At 39.5% G+C, this 25,000-nt stretch overlaps 1 protein-coding gene across 2 annotated transcripts in view; it reads right to left on the reverse strand.

The window, feature by feature from the left end:
• LOC134186722 (integrin alpha-V-like) overlaps window positions 1–23,876 on the reverse strand; it is a 35,769-nt gene extending 11,893 nt beyond the window's left edge. The window contains exons 1-20 of one of the 2 annotated variants that reach the window (XM_062654753.1): window positions 23,583–23,876; window positions 21,976–22,106; window positions 21,837–21,919; window positions 16,243–16,381; window positions 16,097–16,167; window positions 15,989–16,037; window positions 15,290–15,325; window positions 15,218–15,232; window positions 15,063–15,160; window positions 14,937–15,002; window positions 10,983–11,038; window positions 10,837–10,924; window positions 10,632–10,734; window positions 10,476–10,573; window positions 6,949–7,033; window positions 6,846–6,891; window positions 6,673–6,774; window positions 548–612; window positions 330–481; window positions 52–266 (exon numbers count right to left, since the gene is read on the reverse strand). In XM_062654753.1, coding sequence (XP_062510737.1) covers window positions 52–266; window positions 330–481; window positions 548–612; window positions 6,673–6,774; window positions 6,846–6,891; window positions 6,949–7,033; window positions 10,476–10,573; window positions 10,632–10,734; window positions 10,837–10,924; window positions 10,983–11,038; window positions 14,937–15,002; window positions 15,063–15,160; window positions 15,218–15,232; window positions 15,290–15,325; window positions 15,989–16,037; window positions 16,097–16,167; window positions 16,243–16,381; window positions 21,837–21,919; window positions 21,976–22,106; window positions 23,583–23,740 — 1,856 coding nt within the window. In that variant the 5' untranslated portion in view covers window positions 23,741–23,876. Of the gene's footprint in view, window positions 1–51; window positions 267–329; window positions 482–547; window positions 613–6,672; window positions 6,775–6,845; window positions 6,892–6,948; window positions 7,034–10,475; window positions 10,574–10,631; window positions 10,735–10,836; window positions 10,925–10,982; window positions 11,039–14,936; window positions 15,003–15,062; window positions 15,161–15,217; window positions 15,326–15,988; window positions 16,038–16,096; window positions 16,168–16,242; window positions 16,382–21,836; window positions 21,920–21,975; window positions 22,107–23,582 lie in introns of both variants that reach the window. The other variant, XM_062654752.1, reaches the window with a different exon arrangement.
• Between the last annotated feature and the right edge of the window lie 1,124 nt (window positions 23,877–25,000).

Genomic DNA, 25,000 nt, shown 5'->3' on the forward strand with positions numbered 1-25,000 from the left:
GCAAACTCTTAAGCTGTACACAAATAGCAGAACATACAGTAACCAGCATACCCCGGCAAAAACTCCACATTCAAATCTGGACTGCAAGGATCATAAATACACAGCAGTTGTACTTTAACAGAGTTGACTATTTCTTTCTTCTGTAAGTTAAAATCTAGAACAGGTTTCAGCTGCGGAAAGCCATTATTCAACTTCTCATTTTCAAAATCGACATCTGTAATTCTCATAATGTTGTCAAAAGAATAAATTCGATCTGCAGCAGCACTCTACACAAACAAATATGTTTTCAAGATCCAAATACACATTTCTTGCATTAGTTACAATCATACATGTACTGCCACAAGAAAGTGAGTGCATGTCTTCTCACCAATACCATTTAGTACCATATTCGTATTGATTGCAGTTTTGTATGCGCCTGCTGTTTCTCCACGAGATACTAATTTTCTCCGAAGAGTGTCCAAAACAATTTCATACGTGACTCCTAAAATAAAGATTAGTCTATACACTACAATGCAATACAATTAAGTTAAAAATCCAAGAAACTGACTGAGAGATTGGATAGGATCAGCGCCAGGTTTGACTTGAAATGACAAGCATAATGACAAGTTAAAACTGTAGTAAAACAGCAAAAGACATAGCGGTAAATTTCAATCACAAAACTACAATACCTGTCTGTTTGTTCATCCATTCATCCCTTTGTTCGTCACACTGTCAATCCGTCTGTCAGTCAAAATTAATTTGTTTATTAAAACATGATTCTGTCCATTTGTCTGTCTGTTTGTCTGTCTGTCTGTCTTATAAGCAAACATTACAAAACAACTTTTAATTAATGAACGAATGAATAAATGAATGAATGAATGAAGTGGCGTCAGTATGGTAAAGAGTTACCATCTTTGAAACGGCTTACTGCAAAACCAAAACGTCTTCAATCCAGACTGCAAGCCATCAGAAAAGACAGACAGTTTCAGAATTTCCTACAGTCCTGCCATACCAAAGAAGACCGTGCAAGGCTTATCAGTAGTGGGGTTCTTTGGCTGGGAAAAGGCTTGAGGCAATTCCTTGTTCGCAAATTTTAGTCTTACAATGCTCAGTTTCGTACTGCAGCTCTTATGTGACTTGGAGTGTCCATTCCTCAGCTGAGTAATATCAAGAAATGCGTCAACCAATGCGATAAGGATATTAATCGAAAGGTTACCATCTCCTAACATGCAAGTTTGGTGGTGGCCCCATTTGTCGTCACGATCACTTTCTGGACAGCTACTACGACATGCTGTGGTCTGTAGATTTACGTTGTAAGAAAGAGATCACGGCTCAATTCAAAGGCAAGCAATGCCCTAATATTGCAGTTTACAACTACCGGCAATGGCAAGAAGTTGTTGCTCATGCAACATCACCGTGACCCACCCATGGTCAACGACTAACTTATTAGGCAGCAGTGAAAGAGCTGGATTTCCTTCAACTGCTAAGGAGTAAGAGAAGAACACAAAATACCTGACAAAGGCGTCTAACCTTGGACACCTTTTCCAACATATTGCTATTGAGGTCTACGGAAGATGGGGGAAAGGAGCTAAAGAGACACTAAACAAAGCTTCATTGCTGGCACCATCTGTCTCAAACATTTCTTCCAGCCACTTTAAAAGGGATTGGTTCATCCGGTTAGCTGTCTGTCTCCAGAAAGAAAACGCAAAGATGATCCACAACAAGATCTCAGCATTGTGGGCAAGACATCAATTGGCCAGAAAACTGTTAACATTCCCGCTGGACGGTTTTTCGGGTTTAGCTGAATTGTAGTGTGACATAGGAGCTCTTGGCCCTGGTTAGTTTCTTGTAAACATATATCTGTTGTGATGACAATATCTATCAAATATATATGAATAAATGAATGAATGAATGAATGAATGAATGAATGAATGAATGAATGAATAAATAAATGAATGAATGAATGAATATGTCGTTGCTGCACATAGTGCATAAATGGCCTTAACTTTTAAAATAACTAAAGTTACATGACACTCTATCGTCGCAAATTAATTCCACTAAAATTGTCCAATACTGCTCATCGTGTTTACAACAGTAGTTCCAATGCATTTCTGTAATGTTACAGCCATTCTAATGGTTTCAAATTCTACTAAGTTGTAGTTCTTTCTTTGTACTGATACGGTTCTAACAGACTATTCATGTCCATTCCATCCCCATCAAACAAAGATCTCAAGTACCGAAGGTTTGCATGAGGCAGCTACTCCAGCAACAACTCTCTCTTGACTGACTCTTATCTTTGCTATCTAATCTTCTGGCAGCAGCTGCTTCGTCTTCTCTTGTCATCTTGGGCAATGCATCTCGACACCAAGGATGTACAACTGTGATGTCCAGATTTAATATCTTTCCTGCTTGATGGTCCAAGAGTGTGATATTGAGTATGTCATTAGAGTCAATATTCGACCTTGTACCGCTACTTTGTGATTCAAGTGTAAACTTCATAGACTCAGCCCACAAAGCAGTGATTGAATTACGTGTGTGAACTGGGTCACCACCTGCTTTGCACATCAAAAGATGATGACACAACTTAGACCCTCATGACACACTGGAATTCCATCAAAATCAGTGATAAAAGTAACCAGACTAAAAATTTTACACTTGGTATTAGAGACATATAGATTGATTGATTGATTGATTGAAAAGAAATATCTCTCAGACCTCCCCAGCAAAACATCATCCAAGCATGCAGGCAAAGTAACTATTTTATGGAATGTTGCATTATATTTTCAGATAAAATAGAATGAATAGCTGTTGCAAAAAGAATGGTACAGGTGAGATAAGATAATAACTGAAGACGGTCCTTGTAAGTACACAAAAGACCAAAATGTACATATGATAAACATAACTGGACAAGTCAAGAAAGCCTTAAACTTCTGTCAATTTATCACACCCTACTGACTGAATTGAAAAAATTGCAAACAACAGACTTGAGAACAATGGAACTTCTACCGAATAGCAACTTGGGAGCAACAAACTCAGGCTCACTCTGCATTGACACCCCATGTTCAAGTTCGAAATAAGCAAAGTCAGCAAACACTGTTTCTTCTACAAGCAAATGACACAAGGAGTATGACAACAAAGTGCATCTCCAAAAGCTAGAGAGCAGATACCTCCATTAGACTTGAAAGAGCAATCAGCCTGGATGAGGACAAAACCTTTGCAATTTTAGGAACAGTACATTGTTACCTATGACTGAGAATGCAGAGAAAGACATTTGGCTGTGTTTCTATTGGGAGTTATCCATAATTGGCCCCATTTTTATGATCATACATTGCATTTGTTTTTCTTGAACCCTCTCCCTCCTTAATTCAATTAAAGCACAAGCATGAAATGTACATCAACATATCATGAAATTTAATAGTATCCACCCCATACCAATGTCAGCTCAGTAGTCAGCTCAGCACTAACACAATTGGTCTAGAATTCAAACAAGAAATGCCCAATCACCGCATTATCTCATTGATGCTGCTTGCTTAGCCTGGTAAACTCGATTGAAATCTCCATTCCAGCTCCTACCATTCCTGCTACGTACAGAAGGTGGAGAGAACATCCAGGGAAAGATAGAGAGAAAGCAGGCTGCGTAGCCATTTCACCAGCAATCTGTTGCTTTATCTTTCTGCAGGCTTTGCATGTCAGTTCTTGCAGTACTGTAGCCCTATCTGAGACAGACACATTCTATTTCTTCTGAGCCTTCACCACTGCTGGACTTCTCACGCGATTTTGATGAACACAAAAATGTTCACACAAACTCTTGATGAGAGTTACTAGAAGTCTGATGGATGGCCTTCCCACAGTACACAAGTTCCTTCCGTACATCGATCTGCATGTCAGCCTTATTTATTGTACCATAAATGCACATAAGACTAATAATAATAAAGTGTACATTTTCCAAAGCATGTCTGGGCCTTCAACCCTCCAACCACCACATGGTTTGCATGCTTGTAAAAATCGAGACAAATTATAGACAACCCCTTATCGATTAAGACTTTAAAATGTTCTGAACACCATTCATAAGGTCCAACATCAGACTTACAACAGGATCTTCATACTGCGTCCGAAAATATTCAGACAACATGATAGTTGCAATGTAAGACATGTTTAAAAGATCCATGTTCTTGACCCTAGAGGAACGTTTTAAATTATTGCCAATTTCTTTACAGTATTCACTGTGAATAAGGCCAAACAAGTACTGGGTAAGAACTATTGAGACCCTTGCCTATAACACAGAAGCCTCCAAGCACCTGCTCAATGAGCCTCTCCATATCTTTTATGGGTTTTACAAAGTTATCCAAACAAACAAGCCTCTCCCACTCCCAGAAATTGTTGGAAAACCTCCTTCATAGTCTTGACATCATCTCACCAGGACACCATCTCACCAGAACACATCACTACAACCACTCCCACATATTCTTGGGACACCTCCTTCACATGCCACCAGAACAAATTACTATAACCATTTCAAAGTTTTTGTAGCACCAAGCAGCAAGACTGGAAACATGTAGAGGCTGATCCAATGGTTGCACAACATGTAGAGGCTTGCTTGTCTTGATGATTGCATCAACTGGCAGATGTCTTATAAATTTCCACTCCATAGTCTCAGAGTCTATGAAATTTATTATTCCAAGGCCCCCTAGTGATAAAAGAAGACAACCTGCTTGAAAAGGTGATGAGGCAAACAATCAAGACAAAGCACTGAATGAGACAGAGTGCTAACAATTAGTTATCATTACTTATGGCAGGCGTCAGATAGCTATCTGCCATCAACGCTGACTGCATTGTGATCTATGTTGTTATAGAAGCCATCTACAGTACAACAGTTAAAGAACTGCTGAAAATTCAAGCAATTAATAAAATCCACCAGAATTTGACTAGCATCATCACATTGACAGATATGGTCAAGACCTGTAGAAGAACAACAGACTTGCCGACAAGAGAAAACGAATGTTCATTTCTCAATCTAATGCATGATAACTTTGAAAACAAAGAATAGTCAACAAAGAGGCCAAAACTGTAATGCCGTGTACATAACATCTAAAATCTGTCTAATTGTTTGTCTATCTGTCAAAGGTATTTCACTATTGGTAACGAACTTGAATTCTACGTGAAAGTGAAGCTAACACAACTACGCTAGTATTAATCCGTGCACCCTTCGGCCATTTACTTTCCATCATCATAGCATCATTGGGTGGGCGCGCATTAGTTCAATATTCAATTAACAACATATTTTCACATATTCATAGTTGCACTTTTCCACTTATCAATATTCAATGTTTGAAAAATGAACCTGCTGGCCATGTATCTACATTTCGATACGGCAAAATTCAGAAGTCAATCATTTCTTGCCTCAAACGACCAATCACTAGACTCGTGCATTTTTCTACTGCCAGCTACTACCATTCCGGTCTCTCTTCTCTAGCATATTCTGCAATACAACTAGCACGCGTGCTCAAATCAAGCTGTGATCACCGAGACCCCATAGAAGATGTTTTGCTCATGCATTGACTCGTTGCTTGCTGCTGCACTTTGGTGCTACAAATCTTTTCATTACAAGTGATTTTTAAAGGGGTCTCGCTACTGTGCAAGATCAGTCTGTGACGTGTCCACGTCTACGTGCAAGGTAGTGCTCAGTTTCTCCTAGGGTATATTTGAGCAGAACTTTCTAATCAGATGAACTGAGCTGCACAATAGCGAGAGCCAGTAGTCTCACATAATGAAACAATTTGTAGCACCAACATGCAGTGGCATGCAAGCAACAAGTGTAGCCTAGGCAATGAGCAAGACACCTTGTATGGGGTCCCAGTGATCGCAGCTTGATTTGAGCATGCGTGCCAGTCGCATCGCAGAATGCTTGAGAACTGAAACCGGAATGCTAGTAGCTGCAAGTAGAAAAACATGTGAGTCGAGTGACTGGCCATTTAAGGCAAGAAACGGTTGACTTCTGGATTTTGCCCTTTGAAATATGGATACGTAAAACATTCGCTGTTGAATGTTGCTATAATGTGCCCCTTTCAATGATGTTATGATAATGGCAAGTAGAATGGCCAAAGGTGCGTGGACTAGTATCCCACATGAGACAGTTTGATACAAAGCATATTGTAGAAAACAACAACAACAACTAACGAATAAAGTTGTAAATGTCTAGTTCAGTGTCATCCCAGTCTTCTTTCCCTGCCTCAGAGATTGCTCTCAATTTCCTCATGATGACATTAGACTCTTCTTGCCAGCTGGTCTAGGTATGATACTGCCACTTTCCCTAACAACCAAAACGTTCAAAAGCCAGTGGAATAAAATGTTGGATGATAAAGGCCAGGGTGCTCTTGGTTTGAATATTTTTCTTTCTTCTTTTTCTCTCTTTTGGTGGCTGCAAATCCATCTTCTGTCTGTCTGTCAGTCTGTCAGTCTGTGTTAGCATTAAAGTGTAGCAAGCACACTGCAATACTAAATTACAGTCTATCTGTCTGTCCATATGCTTGCCTAGCTGACTGCTAATTACTTGCTCTCTTGCTTGTCTACCTTGCCTATCAGTTGCCTGTGTGTTTGTTTGTTCATGAGTTTGCTTACACTTGTGTTCTCATGAAGACAAGCAGTTGTGTTTCTACCTGACCACCCATTTACATGAAAATACATTATTATTACCATGATGTATTTTTTCCGTCATAATGACAGTTGGGCTTATAAAGATCTATGACATCAGGGTCAGCTGTAAGAGATGAATTCACAATGACAATTGGTCGTGTCCTATACACAATATAATCAATGAATTTCAACTCCAGCAACAACAAATGTCAATTGTCAGCTCAATGCTGTACCTGAGCAATACAGCAGACTCTGACAAATATGCTCCAATCAGTAAATCTATTTGTTCAAATTAAGTTGTTAATCAAAACACTGTCAATAGTCAACTGGATAGACCTGGGTACTTGTTGTCATCAATGTCAACAGCACTGGTAAGTGCATAACCAAATGACATCAGATTAAACGTTTCTCCTCTGATCACCTAAAAGTACAGTACATGCAGATTATTGTTATACTAGCTGGAATGCATGCCACTCACGTAGTAGCCATGATTTCTTAAAAACCAACAGCAGTCATTTCAGACTTAAGTATATTATGCTATCATACACGTAATTACGTGCATATAATTGCTCTGCCAATACTGACCACAATAAAATTACTATGTCCCTACATGCCCACCCGCACACTGGCATAGATAAGGGTTTGTCAATGTTAGGACATACATAACCCACCAAGAATTCTTTGAACAGCAGCTTCATTACTCTTAATTAAATAAGACCTGAGCATGCAATGTAACTTAGACTAACCATATGAAATCTACTGAGTGTATTAACACTCTACGATAGACCGATTTTGCATTTTTGGCATGTAAATTATTAAGCAAGATAACAACAAAGTACCCTACAGTCTATGCTACAGTACAGTAGACCCTCACATATCCAACCCTCCCAAATCTAACCACTCGCATCTTCAACCCTTTTTGCAGAGCAGACATGACGTCACAAGCTCATTTGCACAAGCGCACTGACAACGTGCAGTGAGGCGACCAAAGATAAGGAGGCTTCTAGGATTAGTTTAGTGCTTGTAGTTTGCATATAGTACACATAGTACGTTTTCATGCAATCGTTTTATCACTAGCGATTGTACATGTTTCAGAGTTAAGACCATATACAGATACTAGGACTCAAAAAAGTGGACTGGAACACTTAGGTACTCCAATGCTTCGCTTATCCATTCTTTTTACTTATCCGACCTCTATTGCTCCATGGCTTGCCCAGAAGAACAGATATGTGAGGGTCTACTGTATATTGCATACATAAAACCTATATTTAGTGACAATTAAAGATAGCATGCTGAATGCAATTGATATGATCTTATCTTTACATTTAAATATTAATTGGTCCCTGTAGTAATTTAGTTCTGGCTATGCACTGGCCTGTTACAACAGAACAGCCTCTTCTGTTTTAGGAAAATTAGATTACCCGATATTAGTCAATTCTATGTTAGTAAGTATACATCCTGTTCCAAACTTAGCACACCGTCAAATGAGTATCCGGTCTCAGGTATCTTAGCTCAAGCAAAGGTACACTCCGTCGTTTAGCGCTACGTCCCTGCAAACTTGATCAAATACTATACGCAATCAAGTTGGAAGGTTGGGATGAACTACAGGCAAAGCTAAATATCAGAGCGTAGTCACCGTTACAAATAAAGAAAACGTACTGGAGTGATTTTGTAATCTCGTTGTTGAAGAAGAGTTCAGGTCGCGTGCAAACCAACTCGTCATCTTTCCTCAGGTCGAAGGCACCAAATGGGTTACATTTTACACAAAACCGGGTTTAAACATGCAAGCACTACATATCAGCATAAAACAGAGTGCATACGATGATCACGTGGTATAAATAGGTCACGTAATAAGTGCAAGCACACAAATGCAGTGCAGTTGACCTCTTCAGCCATGCATGTGCATCCACACCCGTTTCATAACCCACGAGCACAGTTTCTCAACATCTTGCGAGTGTCTTCTAGCATTTTTTATGGCAGCGCGGCTAGCTTAGTGACCGTTGTATTTGTATTTGTATTGTATTTGTATTTCTTTTACTACGGAAAACCCTCAACTTAGCGGTTGATCTTCCGGGTACCGTACGTTGACGAAATGTTTCTCACGTGACCATCGTATGGGCTCTGTTTTCACGCTATTTGCTGCTATTATCTTGCACTCTCGTATCCAGCTTACTCTGTAGCTCAGACCAACCGTCTATCTTGATTGCATAGCTATGCAATCAAATTTGCGTGGGCATAGCGCTAACGACAAAGTATTCCTTTAAAGGGGAACTTCAACGGAAATACAACCTGATCTCAAAATGTAGGCTTCATAGTGAAACTTCGTGCTGCGCTACTTTCAGGCCAGCCATCGCCTTGGTAGCAAAGAAAACACATGGCATGTACAGAGCATGCACCAAATTGACACGTCATTGGCGCTAAGCTCCGCCTACACCAAATGAATTGCCTCCGTAGCTCAGTTATTTTGCCAGAAAACTACACGAAAACTAAACAGGAATGGTAACTATAGAGGGATCTTGTGTTTTAAGGCATTAGAAGAGCTTTTTGTAACAAAAGTAGGATGCTAGAGGCCGTTTTCTCCAAGCAGACTTGACCCTCTCCTCTCACAGACGATGAGGCTAGCGCAATAAAACTCAACGGTAATTAGCGTTAGCCTTTGCTCTATTGATCTACAATGAGAAACAAGCATAAGGTTCTAGTACGTCAAGAAAGCGTAGACGTTCTCTTCAAAGACCTGTGTAGGCGGACACACCCCTTCTTGTTGTTTTCTAGTCCTACATCCACGTCAAATTTTAGGTAGCAGTTCGGTGCTCAGCTTTGGCAATCAGCATGGCTTCTAGATGTCTCATGAGCCGCGCTACAAGATTCAGTATCTGGGAATGACAAAGGGGCGGTATATTGCCATGGTCACGAGTCTATACACTGTGCAGGGTGAAACAACTTACGTGCTACAGTGCTAGCTACACCGTGTACATCATTGCACTCGGGTAAAAGTCTAAGGCTCAATCAAAGCCATTCTGCACCTGTAACATTTTGCCAAGCTGCTGTTTGAAGGGACGTGTCCGATTACTCAGATCTCTCCAAGAGAACCTCATATTTGAATTCTCTGAATGTTTCTCTTTATAGATTGATAGAACGATAGCTAACACTAATCAGCGTTGAGTTTTACTGCGCTAGCCTCGTCTTCTGTGAAAGGAGAGGGTCAAGTCTGCTACGAGAAAACGGCATCTACCATCCTACTTTCATTGCAAAGAGCTCTTCTAAGGCCTTAAAACACAAGATCCCTCTATACTTACCATTCCCATTTAGTTTTCGAGTAGTTTACTGGCAAGATAACTGAGCTTCACAGGCACTTCATTTGGTGTAGGCGGAGCTTAGCGCCAATGACCTGTCAGTCTCGAACATGCTCGGTACATAACATGTGTTTTCTTTCTCCGCCACCAAAGCGACTGTTAGCCTGAAAGTAACGCAGCACAAAGTTTCACGATAAAGCCTACATGTTGAGATCAGGTTGTAGTTCCGTTGGAGTTCCCCTTTAATAGTACATATTTCATCAACCCTCTTATGACAACACCTGTTCTGCAATTTAGTTGCAAAAAATAGAGTAACCGTCAAAAAATTACACACACCAAATTAACTTAAGGTTATTTAAAACAGGCATCCAGGCAGCAAACAAATAAGCAGCAAAAGTCATAAAACAACACAGCAAAAGTCGAACAACAAAGCCTACCAAATGCCAGAATATACAAGTTGTCAATACATAAATAATAAATAGGCATATAAACAAACTGACAATCACAGAAAAACAGAAACCTTTGTGCACAGATAGACAAGTATACAAAAACATAGATGAAAGCAATTACTTGGCTGAAGGTTTCAATAATGCCAAACTGAGATCCTCGATAAATATATACAGTTCCCCCTGATGATGAACCTAAGAATGGTGCACTAACTGCAACATCTAAACAAAAAATTACTTGAGTACAAAAATATGAAACAATCATTGAATCTCATCGTACCACCAAATCCATCACGATCAATGTCACTTATTGCACTAACAGCCAACCCAAAAAAGCCACCCTTCTCAGGTCCAACAATTTCAACTGGAGCTAAGAATGTGTGCTAACCAAAACAAATTATTTCAAACAGTAATACTACAGATCATAACATTCAAAATGTCAGTCATTGTAAAGTCAAGTCATCATATCAATCTACAGTTACTACCTTGCCAGAAAGAAAAACAAATATTTTCCCAGTATTTTCAACACCAAAAGTGCCATGAAATGGTGCAGAAACTATCAAATCATCAAATCTAAGCATAAACAAATGTATTACATAATCTAGAAACAATCACCACATAGTTCATTTACCCGTCACTGTTCAGATCAAGAGATGCAAGAGCATAGCCAAACATTGCTCCAGGCTCCTGTAAAGACGACAGTTACAGAATAAACTACAATTGGTCAGCATTAAAATAGAATACAAAAAGTACCGTAACTAAGGTAGCCGAGTGTCAATCCTAACTCTCGCTACCTTTAATTAAGGCCATCCCTGACTACAACACGCTACAACAAAACCATAATCTAAATTGAAACCTATAAAAACTATAAAAATACCAAGTTAGATTTTGCTGCCAGGTTCAACTTGCCAGGCTAATAACTACATGCTGTATATCATAGCAACCATCAAGCTTAGTTACAAAAAGAAGTCGCAGACCTTCATTTTTGAGAAGCGTAATTGAACTCATGCTCCTTCGCACTCCTCAATTGAAGCGACAGTCAAGATTTGTGAGCATGCTTATGCGCTCTAGGCGCATCACACTTCGTGAAAACCTACATCAGGACTCCTAGAACAGCATAATGGCATTTTGTGATGATAGAACGCGTACTAGATACTACGCATAGTAGAATAGTCTTCATAACACTTGCTGTGCACTTGCAACAACGTTCTGCCCCTTGACGTGCACCTCCGTGGCTTCTCTTCTGAGATACCAATGTCGTATCAGTGACGACTTCAAAATTCTTGTCCATCACTTGCAGCTTGTAAAGTGCCCGTTTTCACCAGAAACCGTTCGAGGTCGGAAACAAACGCTATGCCTGCTCTATATTTGCTAAACTCATACAATGTATCAAATCGATGCACAATGACCTAGTCAGTGCAACAATCTAGCGGCAGTCAGGCACTCAAAGCACAACAAAAGTCGATCTATTGCCAAAACATGGTAGATAACGCAATATAACTATGTGAAATCGCACTTGACAACCATTCCTCATATTGAAAAACTTGAAAAAATTTCTACCTAAATTCACGTTTGCAGGAGCGTTCAGACGCTAGGTATCTGAGGGTAAAATCTTGACAGTTGTTGCTTTAATTATAAAGGTGGAGTGCATTCTGTAGCACTTTCTAAATCATTACGGCTTATGTATGAATCTACAGTTCACTGTCAACTACAGCTTCGTACCAGACCCTCTAGCTGTCGTAGCTGTTTCCAGTATGTCACAACAACGCCAAATGAGTCTTCGAGGCCTGGGTTTTGATATACAGCTCTAATTTTGATATACAACACGTAGCACTAAAAAAGTCATCGCAGTGTTATTTCTGTATTTGAACTATGTCTGGCAGGTCTGAAAGAGCCACATATGTACAACTTGCTATGTTCACAAGTTGAAAAGTTGACAATTCGAAATGAAGAGAGAAGACAGTCACAAGCTGGTTGACAAAGGTATAGTGTAAGAACTGCTCTAAGTGTTGCGACAAAATTCCCAAGGCAGAGCTGTCTGCTACTGGGCACGTCGACAGGTGGCGGATATTGGAATGACCTCCAGATATGGAGGTTAGCTGCAATATAAGCAGGTTCACCCTGTCGAATAAGCAGTCGTGGATCAACAGCAATGGTGCCGACAGGGAGGAGTGATGCAGCAGGTGGCACTGGTTCCTGGAAATGCTCCAGATTCCCAAAGACAGCACCATGACATAGCGAGTTCAGGCCACCATAAAAGCTTATGCCACACTACTCATAGTCTTTAGTCCTGAGGCTTGAGTTTGCTCTGTTCTCTGATGCGGATGAGAGACCATGGTTCATGGTTTAACGGTTCAGAGAACTCTTTGAGTATTGGAGATATTCTCCAATGGCAGTTGCAAGGGACTCACATAGGTGCTCCTGGCAAATCATCTGCATCCTGACGTATGGATTCGCTCGTTGTAATTCTTGCCCCAGTGAATCATTTATATGTTTAGAACGAGAGAATGGATCTGGCCCAGCACACACCTTATCCACTTAAATCTAGTCAATGTGCAGGTTTTCTGCAGTGTCTGTTTTGTGATACCTGTTTGCACTAAGAACACTTAGATAGCCTTCACCACAGTGGTGGACATGCCATCATTGCGAGAAAATTACAAAAGATTATCGTTTCAGATGGAAAGCAAATCGTGACAGCTCCAAGTTTGTCACTGGTATCAAGTTCGTAAATCACTGATGAAACAACTGTCACTTGCCATCTTGGATCTTTGGTAAGATTAGTTACGCTCCCTAATAGTCCTTATGTCTACCTAATATCGAAGACATAATGCTACTAATCTGCTTGATTTCAAAATTTCAAGCTCACAAAATTGGGTTGAATTACCGAAAAGTACTTGGTGATGATACAGCTAATTTGAATCTAGTCCAGGTTTGCTAGAATTGTTGCAAAGTTTCAGCATAATGCTGAGTTGTTGTCATTGGATGTGTGACTCAGAATGATATCACTCTCTTTAAACAGTCCAAGAGGGCGATTTTCACTCTCCTTTCATTCTTAAACATGAAGGTCTGAAGTTGCAACTTGTGTACCATTGCCACAATTTCAAAGTTAGATCCTCAGCAGTTCTTTAAGAAATGCTAACCGAGCACCATTATAAATGTAAAAGATACTCTAGTAGATAAGGTAATTTAAATATACACATTCAATGTACACGCATGCTTGTGCCTCCCGTCCACCTGCCATCTGCCTGCCTGACTCTGCATGCACGTGACGACACCACACAAACATGCATGCATGCACGCACACGCACGCATGCACGCACGCACACACTCACACACAAACACACACAAACACACACAAACACACACACACACACACACACACACACACACACATGCACATGCACACGCACATGCACACACACATGCACACACACACACACACATGCATGCACGCACGCATACACACACATGCACGCACACGCGCGCGCGCACACACACACACACACACACACACACACACAGACACACACACACACACACACAAACACAAACAAACACACACACACACACACACACACACACACACACACACACACACACTTACTATGTTTGCATCTTCTAGCTCATATAGCACATAGATAATATTAACAATATACAATCAAGTGTCCAAAATTGACAGGCTTTAGTCGCCAATGGCAACTAAGACCTGTCCTCTGGCGACCAGACTTGTCCTCTGGCAACCAGACTTTACCGGGTTACTCGCCAAACCCTGCACGAGAATCATCTGCTTCTCTGTATGAGTGCATAAATGTGATTAGAGACCCGTTTTAATGTGTTGTGTGTTGTAGTAAGCGTGACACCAGGCTTAATGTACAGGTAAAATCTAGTAGTAAGTCAAGCTAGCTGGAGTGCAATCTCGTGTCTACAGAGTGCCATACCTCCTAGACCACAAGCACAAATGCGTGGCAGGTGCTAGAATAAACAGACGCTATTAATAAAATTAATTGAACTGATCAGCCAATTAGGAAGGCTTGCCAGCCAACCTTACAAAAGTCGTCTAGATCATGCTATAAAAAGTCTCTCTATATTCTTATCATTCAAAAAGCTATCATGATGTGCTGATTGAGTTTAGATAGCCAGGAAAGTGTACAGCAGTGGAACCACATAAAGGAGTGGCCAAAGAACATAAGAGCTATCTACCACAGAAAGCAATTTAGTGAAGGAAATGCCCTTGAGTCAATATTGAACAATATGTTGCTTTGAAAGTCATGAAAAGGGCTCCCTTTAGCTTACACTCTAAAAAGGCTGTCCTTTAGTAGACATAGACTGTTGATAGTAAGTGCAATTCAATTAACAAAGTCCAACTTCCCTATTGTATCAAAGCCTGGCTGAAGTAACAACTTTGTAATAGATTCTCTTGCCAGCCCCTCTCCTCTTGACCTTTGATCACACTATTAAACTCCGAAGCAACATAACATAATAAACATTGTACAGTCAAAACTCCGACACCAAAAAAATTGACAACTAAACTTTTTCAGGAATTTCAAACACTGACAATACACTATTAGTTAAATATACTGCAAACCTTATCTCCTGTGACATCGGCCATACGTTTAAGTTGAACATCTTGAGATGCAATGAAGATATCAACCTAAAACACCATAATCTAAGTAACAAAGTCTCTTCTTTAAGAGTTACACATATTTCTTACTACTCCTGTAAATAAATTTGCTTTTGGCTTTCCAACAGCATACATGATAGTTTGCAATTTTGAAACTTGCAAAAATTGTCCAATTACCACAGAAAAGCCTGACAGTAGTAAGACAAATAGAAAATGTACCCAACAAAACTATCATAACTCAGTACCTCCGTAATCTCCTGCTGTAGGAAGAGGTGTACGAATGTACTTTGGGTTAAAATTTGCAACTACGTGATTACTTAAGATGTAAGAAAAGTTCTCAAAAAAAGCATTGCCTGAAATCAAACATGACATCATTATTTATACGTATGCACATATGTATCTATGTGCAGTATTAGTGTGTTGTGTCTCCAACGTATATGTATAGTTGACTATTTATGTTTTGCACACACAAAAATAAACTAACCCTAACCCATTAGTAACCCGATAGAACAAGTCCTACAAATTCAATTTGACTAGGCTACTTCTGTCAGTGATGATATCAGCCTACTTGCAACTCCTGGAAGTTCCCTATTAATTAATTAACAAATCAAATTTAGCATTAAATCTTGACCGTGTAACGTTATTAAAAATTTGATTTTATACACTTTCGTGGTTTCTGTAATCCAAACAAACAAATTTCAAAGCACAAGATATACAAAATTAAACAAACATTTACTACCAATTTGGACAACAGACATGTCACTATTTTGACAGAGTCCTGCTCCTGCTGTGCCAATTGCTAATTGACTAAATCATGTATCCCTAGGTCCCTTCATTTTCATTTACTAACATATAGTACAAAGTATTAAGAAGATGTCCACATTTAAGATGTTGCATTAAAAGTTAGAACTCAAAAAAATTTCATTTGTTGACTCATTAAAACAGCACAATACATAACAGAAACTTATGCAAGTTAGTTGGTATCAAGATTAGAATAGCATTGTTGCAGTACTCACCACCACCAAACCGCCAACCAGGCGAGCCGATTACAATATTTTCTCCATTCTGTATCCAAACAAATGTCAAGATGAGTACAATTTAGGCTAGTAAACTGTCCGACCAACATTTAATGCTGCACTAAAGCCAAACTGGCTTCCAACAAATGAATCTTCATTTGCCCTTTCCGGTGGGTCAGCTACAATTAAAGTTGTTAATATACAGACAGATATATATATATATATACCCTCAAAACACAAATGGTTCAACTTACAAACTGCCTCTGTAGAATACATCCATCCTCCATCATATGAGCTGTTGAAAAGAAGACACCGACCATCGGGGTAATAGCTGTATTGTTTAGTGTTATTTACAGTCAGTGATTCATTAGTCTTGAATCGAGGAGCACATACCTACAATACAATAATTATAAACACTGTATAGAAGTAGGCAACCAAGTGCCCCTATACCAATGACAATTACAGTGCACTAATTATAATTGCAAATCTGGCTAGTAGCCGCTACTGAAAAAGACAGACTTATAGCAAAAGTCTACGTTTGATGGTAGAATAATATCTGTTATACTAGAACATTGCAAATCCAAACAGCATGTACCACAAAACTAATTTAGATGTTCAAACTAACAAATTTGTTCAGATTAGCAAAACTGCCTGATACAAGTATGCCTTTCTGCCTTTCTGCCATGCTTGCCTGAACCAAATATGTACAGCTCCCACCAACTCTATGTCAAACTTAGTCTTCTAGTTCTCAACTCTCTCTGGAACTGTCAGAGCTCAATAATTCTCTCTTCTTTGTTTGTCTCATGCGATAGCACTCACATAAGAAGCCCTCATAAGTTACATAAGCAATTCAAACAAAGCAAGTTTCATTTGAGGGAGGGGAATAAAAGTGTGTTTAGCAGCAGACTCTAAATCATTTACTACAGCATGTGAATATGACACAAGTTGCACCTCTGTGTTGGTTTAATATCGTTCAAATCTCTTTGGAAAGCTCTCAGTTATGTCCACCAGAAAAAGGTTGTGTGGATGACACTAAATATAGGGACAGTCATAATACCACAAAAAGATGCATCTTTCATTTAGAGAAAAGGAGATGGTCCAAATATAAATGAAACTTATTTCATTGGAAATCACAGATGTAGCTTAATTATGAAAAGGTCCCTAAAATGGTATTGGATTATGCTTGCAATGCAACCAAAATTGCTAACTTCTTGTCAACTGTCAGTGTCATGTGCACATGCTATGCTTCTCAGTGGACAACAAGTCTAAACACATAATGTTGATGTTGTATAACACACAACAAACACCAGAGGTTTACATTCGTCAACTTTCCGACAGCCGTGAGCCTAGTACGTGTGTGAGTCATAGTACAAGGACCATGAACATTAACAAATGTTTGAACTAATAAATTTTGAATTCAGCGATGTTCTACTATACATTCAAATCTGGATCTTAGGTATATAACATACCATATAAGATGAAATATTGACGGGAAGTCTATTTTGACGGATTGTCAGATTTTCCAGAAACTGCCAATATAAATCCGCCAATAATTTTATATACGGGTATGACGTTATCTTGACTCCTCACCCATGTTCATCAGGCATTGATAATAGCAATAACAATGTCAACAGCATAGGAATCATGTGGGTTCTGTTCTTCAAGCTTACACAGCAATCAGAGACCATGAAGCCAGGAAAATGTACTGGACACAAAGCAGCTGTCAACTGGAAACTCCCCATGACATCCACGTGTCAAGTGGGAAGAGACTAGGGCCACGCCTAAATCAATTATCCAACAGTGACATCCGCCAAAATAAAATCCGTCAATATGCTTTTCTATCAATTTCTTAGCAAACCGCCAAAATAACCTCCCGCCAATATTTCATATTATATCCTACATAAAATAGCAATTATTTTAAATGTGATAGTTATGAACTAAATTTCAAAAACCTTTGGGCTAAATCTGACATATAGACTATACCATACATTTATCAACCGTAAACAAATCGCACAAAAAATTAAAGAAAGCCATATCTGTTTTATTTGACAGTAAATGTGAAGCATTCAGGTGATGAACTTTCTTTGCAATCTTCATGTAAAAGTAATAGAAAGGTGAGAGTTAATTAATTAACAACAAAGACAATGTAACTTAGAGAGCAGACAATTATGTAGTAGGTGGCAACAGTCTCACACACAAATTGAGACCAAGGAGACGGAGACAACCAAATACACGGAAGATCCCAAAAACAAATGGTGTAATGCAAATAGGGTAGCGGCACCTAATTCGAAACAGTTTTGACCACGCTTTACTTCACAATTGTGTTTCTTTTTACCAAAGTGCTTGATTGGCTTGTACCCTAGATAATCTTGTAGAGTAACTGATGACACTTTGATGGAGTGACGCTCATTTCCATCGACCACCTTTCAACACCGCGATTGTGCAGAATGTGGGCGGTTTGTGAGAAACCATTAGGTCTCCCAGAGATCCTAATTTGGAACAATTATTTTCTCCCAGATACAACTATCACATCGCATTGTGATTTTGTCATGTGTTTATCTAGTCTGTACTGACAATGTAGAATAAGTTTGGTGAATGTTTAAGCTCTGGCTACCATTTTCTCCTCATCTTGCCGAAGGTAAGCTAAAACGGCCTGATTCTCTCTAGTAATCGTTTATTGTCAATACATGTCAACGTTTGCTTCGTCTCAATCTGCTGCTTTCCAAGAAGCAGTTGATGCTCTTAGGTTAAAGCATTTATCAGTCCATCAAGCAGCAAAGACCTATGGCTGTGCTACAACAACTCTCTACAGCCACGTCCGTGGTGTTGTTAAACACCAGCAAACTGGCAGGCCTACCATGCTTTCAGAGCTAGAACAGAAGGTAGTGGTTCGTGCATGCATAGCTCTAGGAACATTTGGCTACCCAGCTACATGTGTCCTGGCTGGGCGTGTGCTCAAGCAATATCTAGCAGATGTTGGTTGTCAAAGCTCTTTTCCATCAGGCAAGCCATCAAAGAAGTGGTGGAGTGTTTTCTTTAAACGCTGGCCAGAACTAACTGAAAGAAAACCCCAGCATCTAACAATCCAACGAGCCAAGTGTTGCACACCTGAAGTTATCGATGGTTTCTTCACAAAACTGGAGGAAGTACTGAGGGATGAAGGTTTGCTAGACCTAAAGTACAGTGACCTTGCAGCTCGCCTATGGAACTGTGATGAAACAGGTCTTTCCACTTCGCTAACTTCCACAAAAGTCATTGTCAGAAGAGGAGACAAGCACGTTGTTGAAGTAGACAGTGGATCCGGCAGAGAGAATATTACAGTGCTAGCCTGTGGATCAGCAGTGGGCAAAAAGCTTCCTCTCATGCTGTGTATATAAAGCTAAGACAGCTGATCCAGCATGGATGGAAAGTGGCCCCATTGGAACAAGATATACCAGCAGTGACTCTGGATGGATGGAAGAAGCACAATTCACAGAATGGTTTTGCTCTCTTTCTGCCAGCTACAGAATCAGTGCAAAAGTCTGCCTGTGATGCTTATTCTAGATGGTCATGGCTCACACATCTCACTGAAAGTAGTAACATGCGCCAGGGAAAACAACACAATTATATTTTGCTTACCACCACATACAACACACTTTCTACAGCCCTTAGATGTGAGTGTCTTTCGAACTGTCAAGAGAGGCTGGAGTCAAATCTTAAAAATCTACAAAACTGAAACATGTCACGCAGTAGTCACAAAAAATCCTTTCCCTCTCTACTAAAGAAATTATGGGAAAATAGTGTTTTCCCTGAGCATTTGGTCAGTGGCTGTTGAGCAACAGATATTCATGCTCTAAACAGGAAAGTTATTGCACATGGTGCACTTAATCCATCAATGCCTTACATGAAATGCAGCTATGATCGCCTGACAACAGCAACACCAATCACAGAAAAAATAACAATCCATCTTCACAGAGCATTTTCAAGCCAAGCTCACCAAGCCTGCCTCTAAGAGTGGAAGACTTCAGCTCAACTATTACGGAGAATCAGAACTAGCGAAGAAGCCGTACAATGCCTCAGAGAAAAAGAACGGCAAAAGAAAGAAAGAAAGAAGAAATGAAGGAATGCCGAAGTTGATTTAGCTTTGCCCCTTAGTAGTAGTCAAGAAAATTTGTGCCAGGGATGTGGTAAGGACTATGAAAACGATACCACAGATGATCAGCAGTGCTGGATAGGCTGCAATAAAGCAGGCTGCAGAAGGTGGTACCACTACTGGTGCGCCATGTTTACAGACATGCCTGATATGACTGAGTTGTGGATCTGCCCAGCATGTTCTTAAATACATCTTTCATAAATTCTTCCTTGAGCTCAGTAGAAATAGTTTCCTTTATGTAAAAACCATTTCTCTATGTAGGAGTAACGTTGGCACCACATTAAAGTTTGGTTGATATTAATAACAATAAAATAATAACAATGTTGCAAAATTCTAGACTCAAGTCCATCTGATGAAAAGATGAACACTTCCTATGCTGTAAATTATGTTGCTCAGGCATATCCACAGTTCCTTTCGTCTCTGATGATAGTTAGCAGTCTTTCACATCGTAAATGACACAGAAACCTCACAAAATCGGTTGAAGATCAATGGTTACTACGTCCTTGGCGATGATGTAGTTTAACATCTATAAAAACAACAGAGAACTGAAGCTAAATCTCATGATTTCAAGAATACGCAACAACACCTAGGCAACATTGGAACGTGGTCTACCATGCTTGACAAGCACAAGTCCTATCCTCATTAGCCGTGCATGTAGCTTTATCTCTTCGATACTCGAAGCACACAAATCAAGATTCTTGCAAATGCGGTTAGCAAAAAAACGACTGTTCCGAATTAGGATCCCGTATGGTTATATCAACTATCACGCAATATTTCAAACGTCTCGTGATCACGATGAGCAGCAGCGACTGCGTGCACTCCCACTAGTCTTACGAGTAAGGTCATGCATTGGTCTACAATATGATATACAATGTTTGGCAAATACGCTTTTGTTTTATGAGGAACATGGCTCTAATTCCAGGCGTGACCGGAAGTGTTCAAATTAGCCGCCGCTACCCTACCATGAAGACAAGCCTAAAGCCTGGTTCACAATATGACGCCGACGCTCAGCTGAGCGTCAAACTTCAAAGAAACCGCCTCAACGTTGGCGGCATCCTTTGATGTTGACGCCGACGTCGATGCTGGAATAGGATTCATTTCTATTGTCGATGTCGACATCGACGTCGATGTCAATATTGTGAGCCAGGCTTTACACAGAAGCAGACCTTAGGACAGGTGCTGCTTTGCAACATGCTGTTAACAACTGTAAATCCAATCTTGATTTAATATTTAAAAATAAAAATCAATTAAACCCTCAATGGAGTCAAAGCCTATTAGATTGCAAAATCACAACTAACCCAACTCTTTGACTATTAACACACTAACCTGTATAGTAAAATTACAGAGTAAACAATCAGTATACTAATAAACCTTTGTACCAACAGGCAATCATAAACGCAAACCACTCAACAATTAGTTAGCTGACAAAACAACATGTAATGGTAACATACATCAAAACAAGCAAAAATGATGCCTCATCCACAAGGCAAACATCAATGACATCATACTTAACAAATAATTGGCTATTATAGCTATAAAGCAAATGAGATGCTAATAATAAACATAATCAAACAACTCACCAGTGTAGAGTCTTAGAAACATTATCGCTAATAACAAGCTCCAAAAACATAAGAAAGATCTCTCTTGCCTTCATGTGAAAAGCAACAATTGTACTGGTCGCTAACCACCTGCTTCACCTAATACTGTGACACTTACAATAATATTTCCTTTTGAGCTGACTAATGTTTGGCCAAACAGTTGATTACTCCTATCCACATCAAGAGATGATATAACCTTAGCTAAAAGAAAAAATAATCACTATTATTGCTAGATGTAGATAATAACAACCAGATACGTCGCTTTTCTTTCTCATCTAGTTCTTCATATTGGCAAGATCGATGGTTGGTGATAGTGCATTTGTAAACAGCACCAGGCCGACTCACAGTTTTGTCCATTCCTTGGGACTTGGGGGCTCCCACCAACAATCTATGTAAACATATATAAGTAAAGGCCATATCTTTATCTAATAAATCTGTAGTCTATGACAGTATGATACAATAACATTACCACATAAGTTGTAAACTCCAACTAGTAAGTAGTTTGTACCATATACTTTAATGTTACAATGCCACTAACATATTCATAGTACTATACTAAAGCAGCAGCAGCAGCAATTGCTGTCACATATGACCTGAAAAGTTACAGCATAATATGCTACATAAGCCTAGAAAAAATAGCACAATGCAGGTTATGGCCTAAGATTTTCAATGCATAGCTATCCAGTTAGCAATTATGCAATTTGGGAGGTGACACTAAGCAGAGTGTCTGAAAAAATGTTTACATATGATATGAAGATATCTATAGTGCCAGATTACTGCAGGAGCAGTACACCCAATCATTACTTCCATATCAACAATCTGCAATGCTTGCTCTGTTGCTCTTCTGCACCTACTGTGCTCAGGGTTAGGAAAAAAGAGGTCCTGGCCTCTTGCAGTTCCTAATACTGTGTGACAGAATGAGTGTAAATATCTGGTGCTTTCATGTTGCTACGGGTGCACCTGTATAATGCACTTGTAGAGTATACCTAAGAATGTTGTGAGCCAAAGGAGCCATATGGCCCCAATAGTTTTCCTGCCTCACTTGCATTACTTCCAAAGGCTCTAGTAAATACGTGTTTGGCCCTCAATTCTTGATAATGTTAAATTTCAGGTAAGAAAAGTAAACTTTCTAAAAGAGACGCCTCTGACAGATCTAGAGAAAAGAGAACAATGATGTCCATCAATGAAACACATTTAGCTGATGAAAAAAGGTAGAACCCTATGATGTGGTCAATTAATTAATTAACACTACTATAAAGAGGTAAGCATGTTAGTCAGCAGACAGGATGTACACCAGAAAGCTATCCGTTATCATCAATTGCACGCAGCTACGAAGGTGTAAGAGACACCTACTTAGACCAAATCATGACGTAGGATATCAATTTACACGATCTATTTCAATAACACCAACAACGCGTCACCAGACGAAAGCTGCGCAAGAGTTTCAGCTAGCTCTGCGAGTCAAATATCATCCAAACAAGACCAAAAACATTAGGATTACACAAAAATCAGCCTACCACTCCCACGTTCTGTTACCCACGTCTGCTTTGTTTCACACAAAAAAAACAACTGCCGCTAGACTACATTTGCGTCACAGCAGGAGTTGAAACCTCCCTGTATACCAATGGCTACAGCAAAAAATAGCTAAAGAAGCCAGAGTTGTACACTGGCATGCAAAGCAAACACGAAGCCCTGTCCGCAATTGCCACCCTGTTGACAACAAGCCTAGGTTAGTAGCAAAAGAGCAATGCTTCTACCCCGGGAAATAGATAAAAGACGTAGCACGAGCCAACACGACAACCTAGATGCACGCACACGTGCAGTCAAGTGACCGGCATAGTCCCGAAACCACTGATTCTCTCACCTTGGCCCATCTACCGATTGATGAATGGTGACGGCAGCGCCAAACTGCATTTTTTCACCCGCACGACCCGAATTTTTCAATATCGGAAAGCTCGTGTCGACGTTGAACGCATTTGCGCACGTCAGAGTAGCAAGTAGATGCAGAAGAATGACGATCATTGCCTGCTTGTTGAGCCTTTCAAGCGCCTCGTGACGCTCACGTTCAATGGTTCCTGCAGCTTTTCGACGACCGACAGCACACGAACACTATGTACGCGTAGATGAAGCTTGTAACAGACTCGTGTGTTCTCTAGGATAAGTGGTACCTCCTACACTTCCGGCGCAAATATCCAGACCAGGATGTAAATGTTTCAGACGTTCGACACTTAGATTAAAAATTATCTTGAAATTAGCAAAGCTGGCAGTTATATTTACTAAATTCAACTCCTCGAAAAGAATTGCAAGTCTCTTGAAAACTACTAATTAGAAACAGCTGCAGTATATGTTTAGGCATAGTAGTAGACCCTAGTGCAAATTAATTAAGGCGCCCTGCAATGTGTTAGAGTAAATCATTTCTAAATCTAAAATTAACTATTAAATCTAAAAATTAATTATTGGCGTGTCGTCCATTCAATTTTTAATTTTTGGGGAAATTAGATTTTAATAAAATGGTTTGCAGTAACCGCTAAATCAATTTCTTAAATAAAATGAAAAAACATAAATTGAATATTGAATTTACATTGTCATAAACCATTTTAGTTTGCAACTAAAAATTGAAAAATTGATTTACATCCGGGACGGCGTAACGTAGAACAGACGGACTGAGACACACCGACAGATGCCGTAGGTTTCCTGCTATGGAATACCGTTTGTTTCAAAACCGCGCTAGAATTACCGCGCTAGATTTGGTACAAACGACGGCGCGGAGTCATTACAACACAATCAACTAGCTCAGTGGATGGTCCGGCCATTTAATTTTCTACATTTTTAATTTTCATGTTTTCATTTTTCAATTTTCAGTTTTTTGGTTAATTTTTTATTTGAAATTTTAAATTTTTAATTTTTAATTTTTTACTTGCATTCTTATTTAAATTTGTGTGTTTATTAAATTTTAAATTTTAATTTTTAATTTTCTTTTTTCATATTATTTTTTGTAAAATGTTTTTTCATCTTTTGATGTTTGATTCTTGTGATCTTTAGATTTATCTTCTAGAGTTTGATTTTTAGGCATCTATGTGCTCAAAACTAGAAACTTGAACGCGCAGTTCGCTTTTCTTTTCTAACATGAATAGAAAATAGAAAATTGAAATGAACGAGGCTACTAGACACAGCGGAGGTCTCAGCGGGGCTTCAATTCGTACGCGTGTCTCAGGAGATTACATTTCCAACACACAACCAAGTGTTTGTTTTTACTTTACTTTCCGTCACGTGCCAAACCGC

The sequence above is a fragment of the Corticium candelabrum genome, chromosome 11 (genome assembly GCF_963422355.1).
Source record: "Corticium candelabrum chromosome 11, ooCorCand1.1, whole genome shotgun sequence".
Taxonomy (NCBI): Eukaryota; Metazoa; Porifera; class Homoscleromorpha; order Homosclerophorida; family Plakinidae; genus Corticium; species Corticium candelabrum.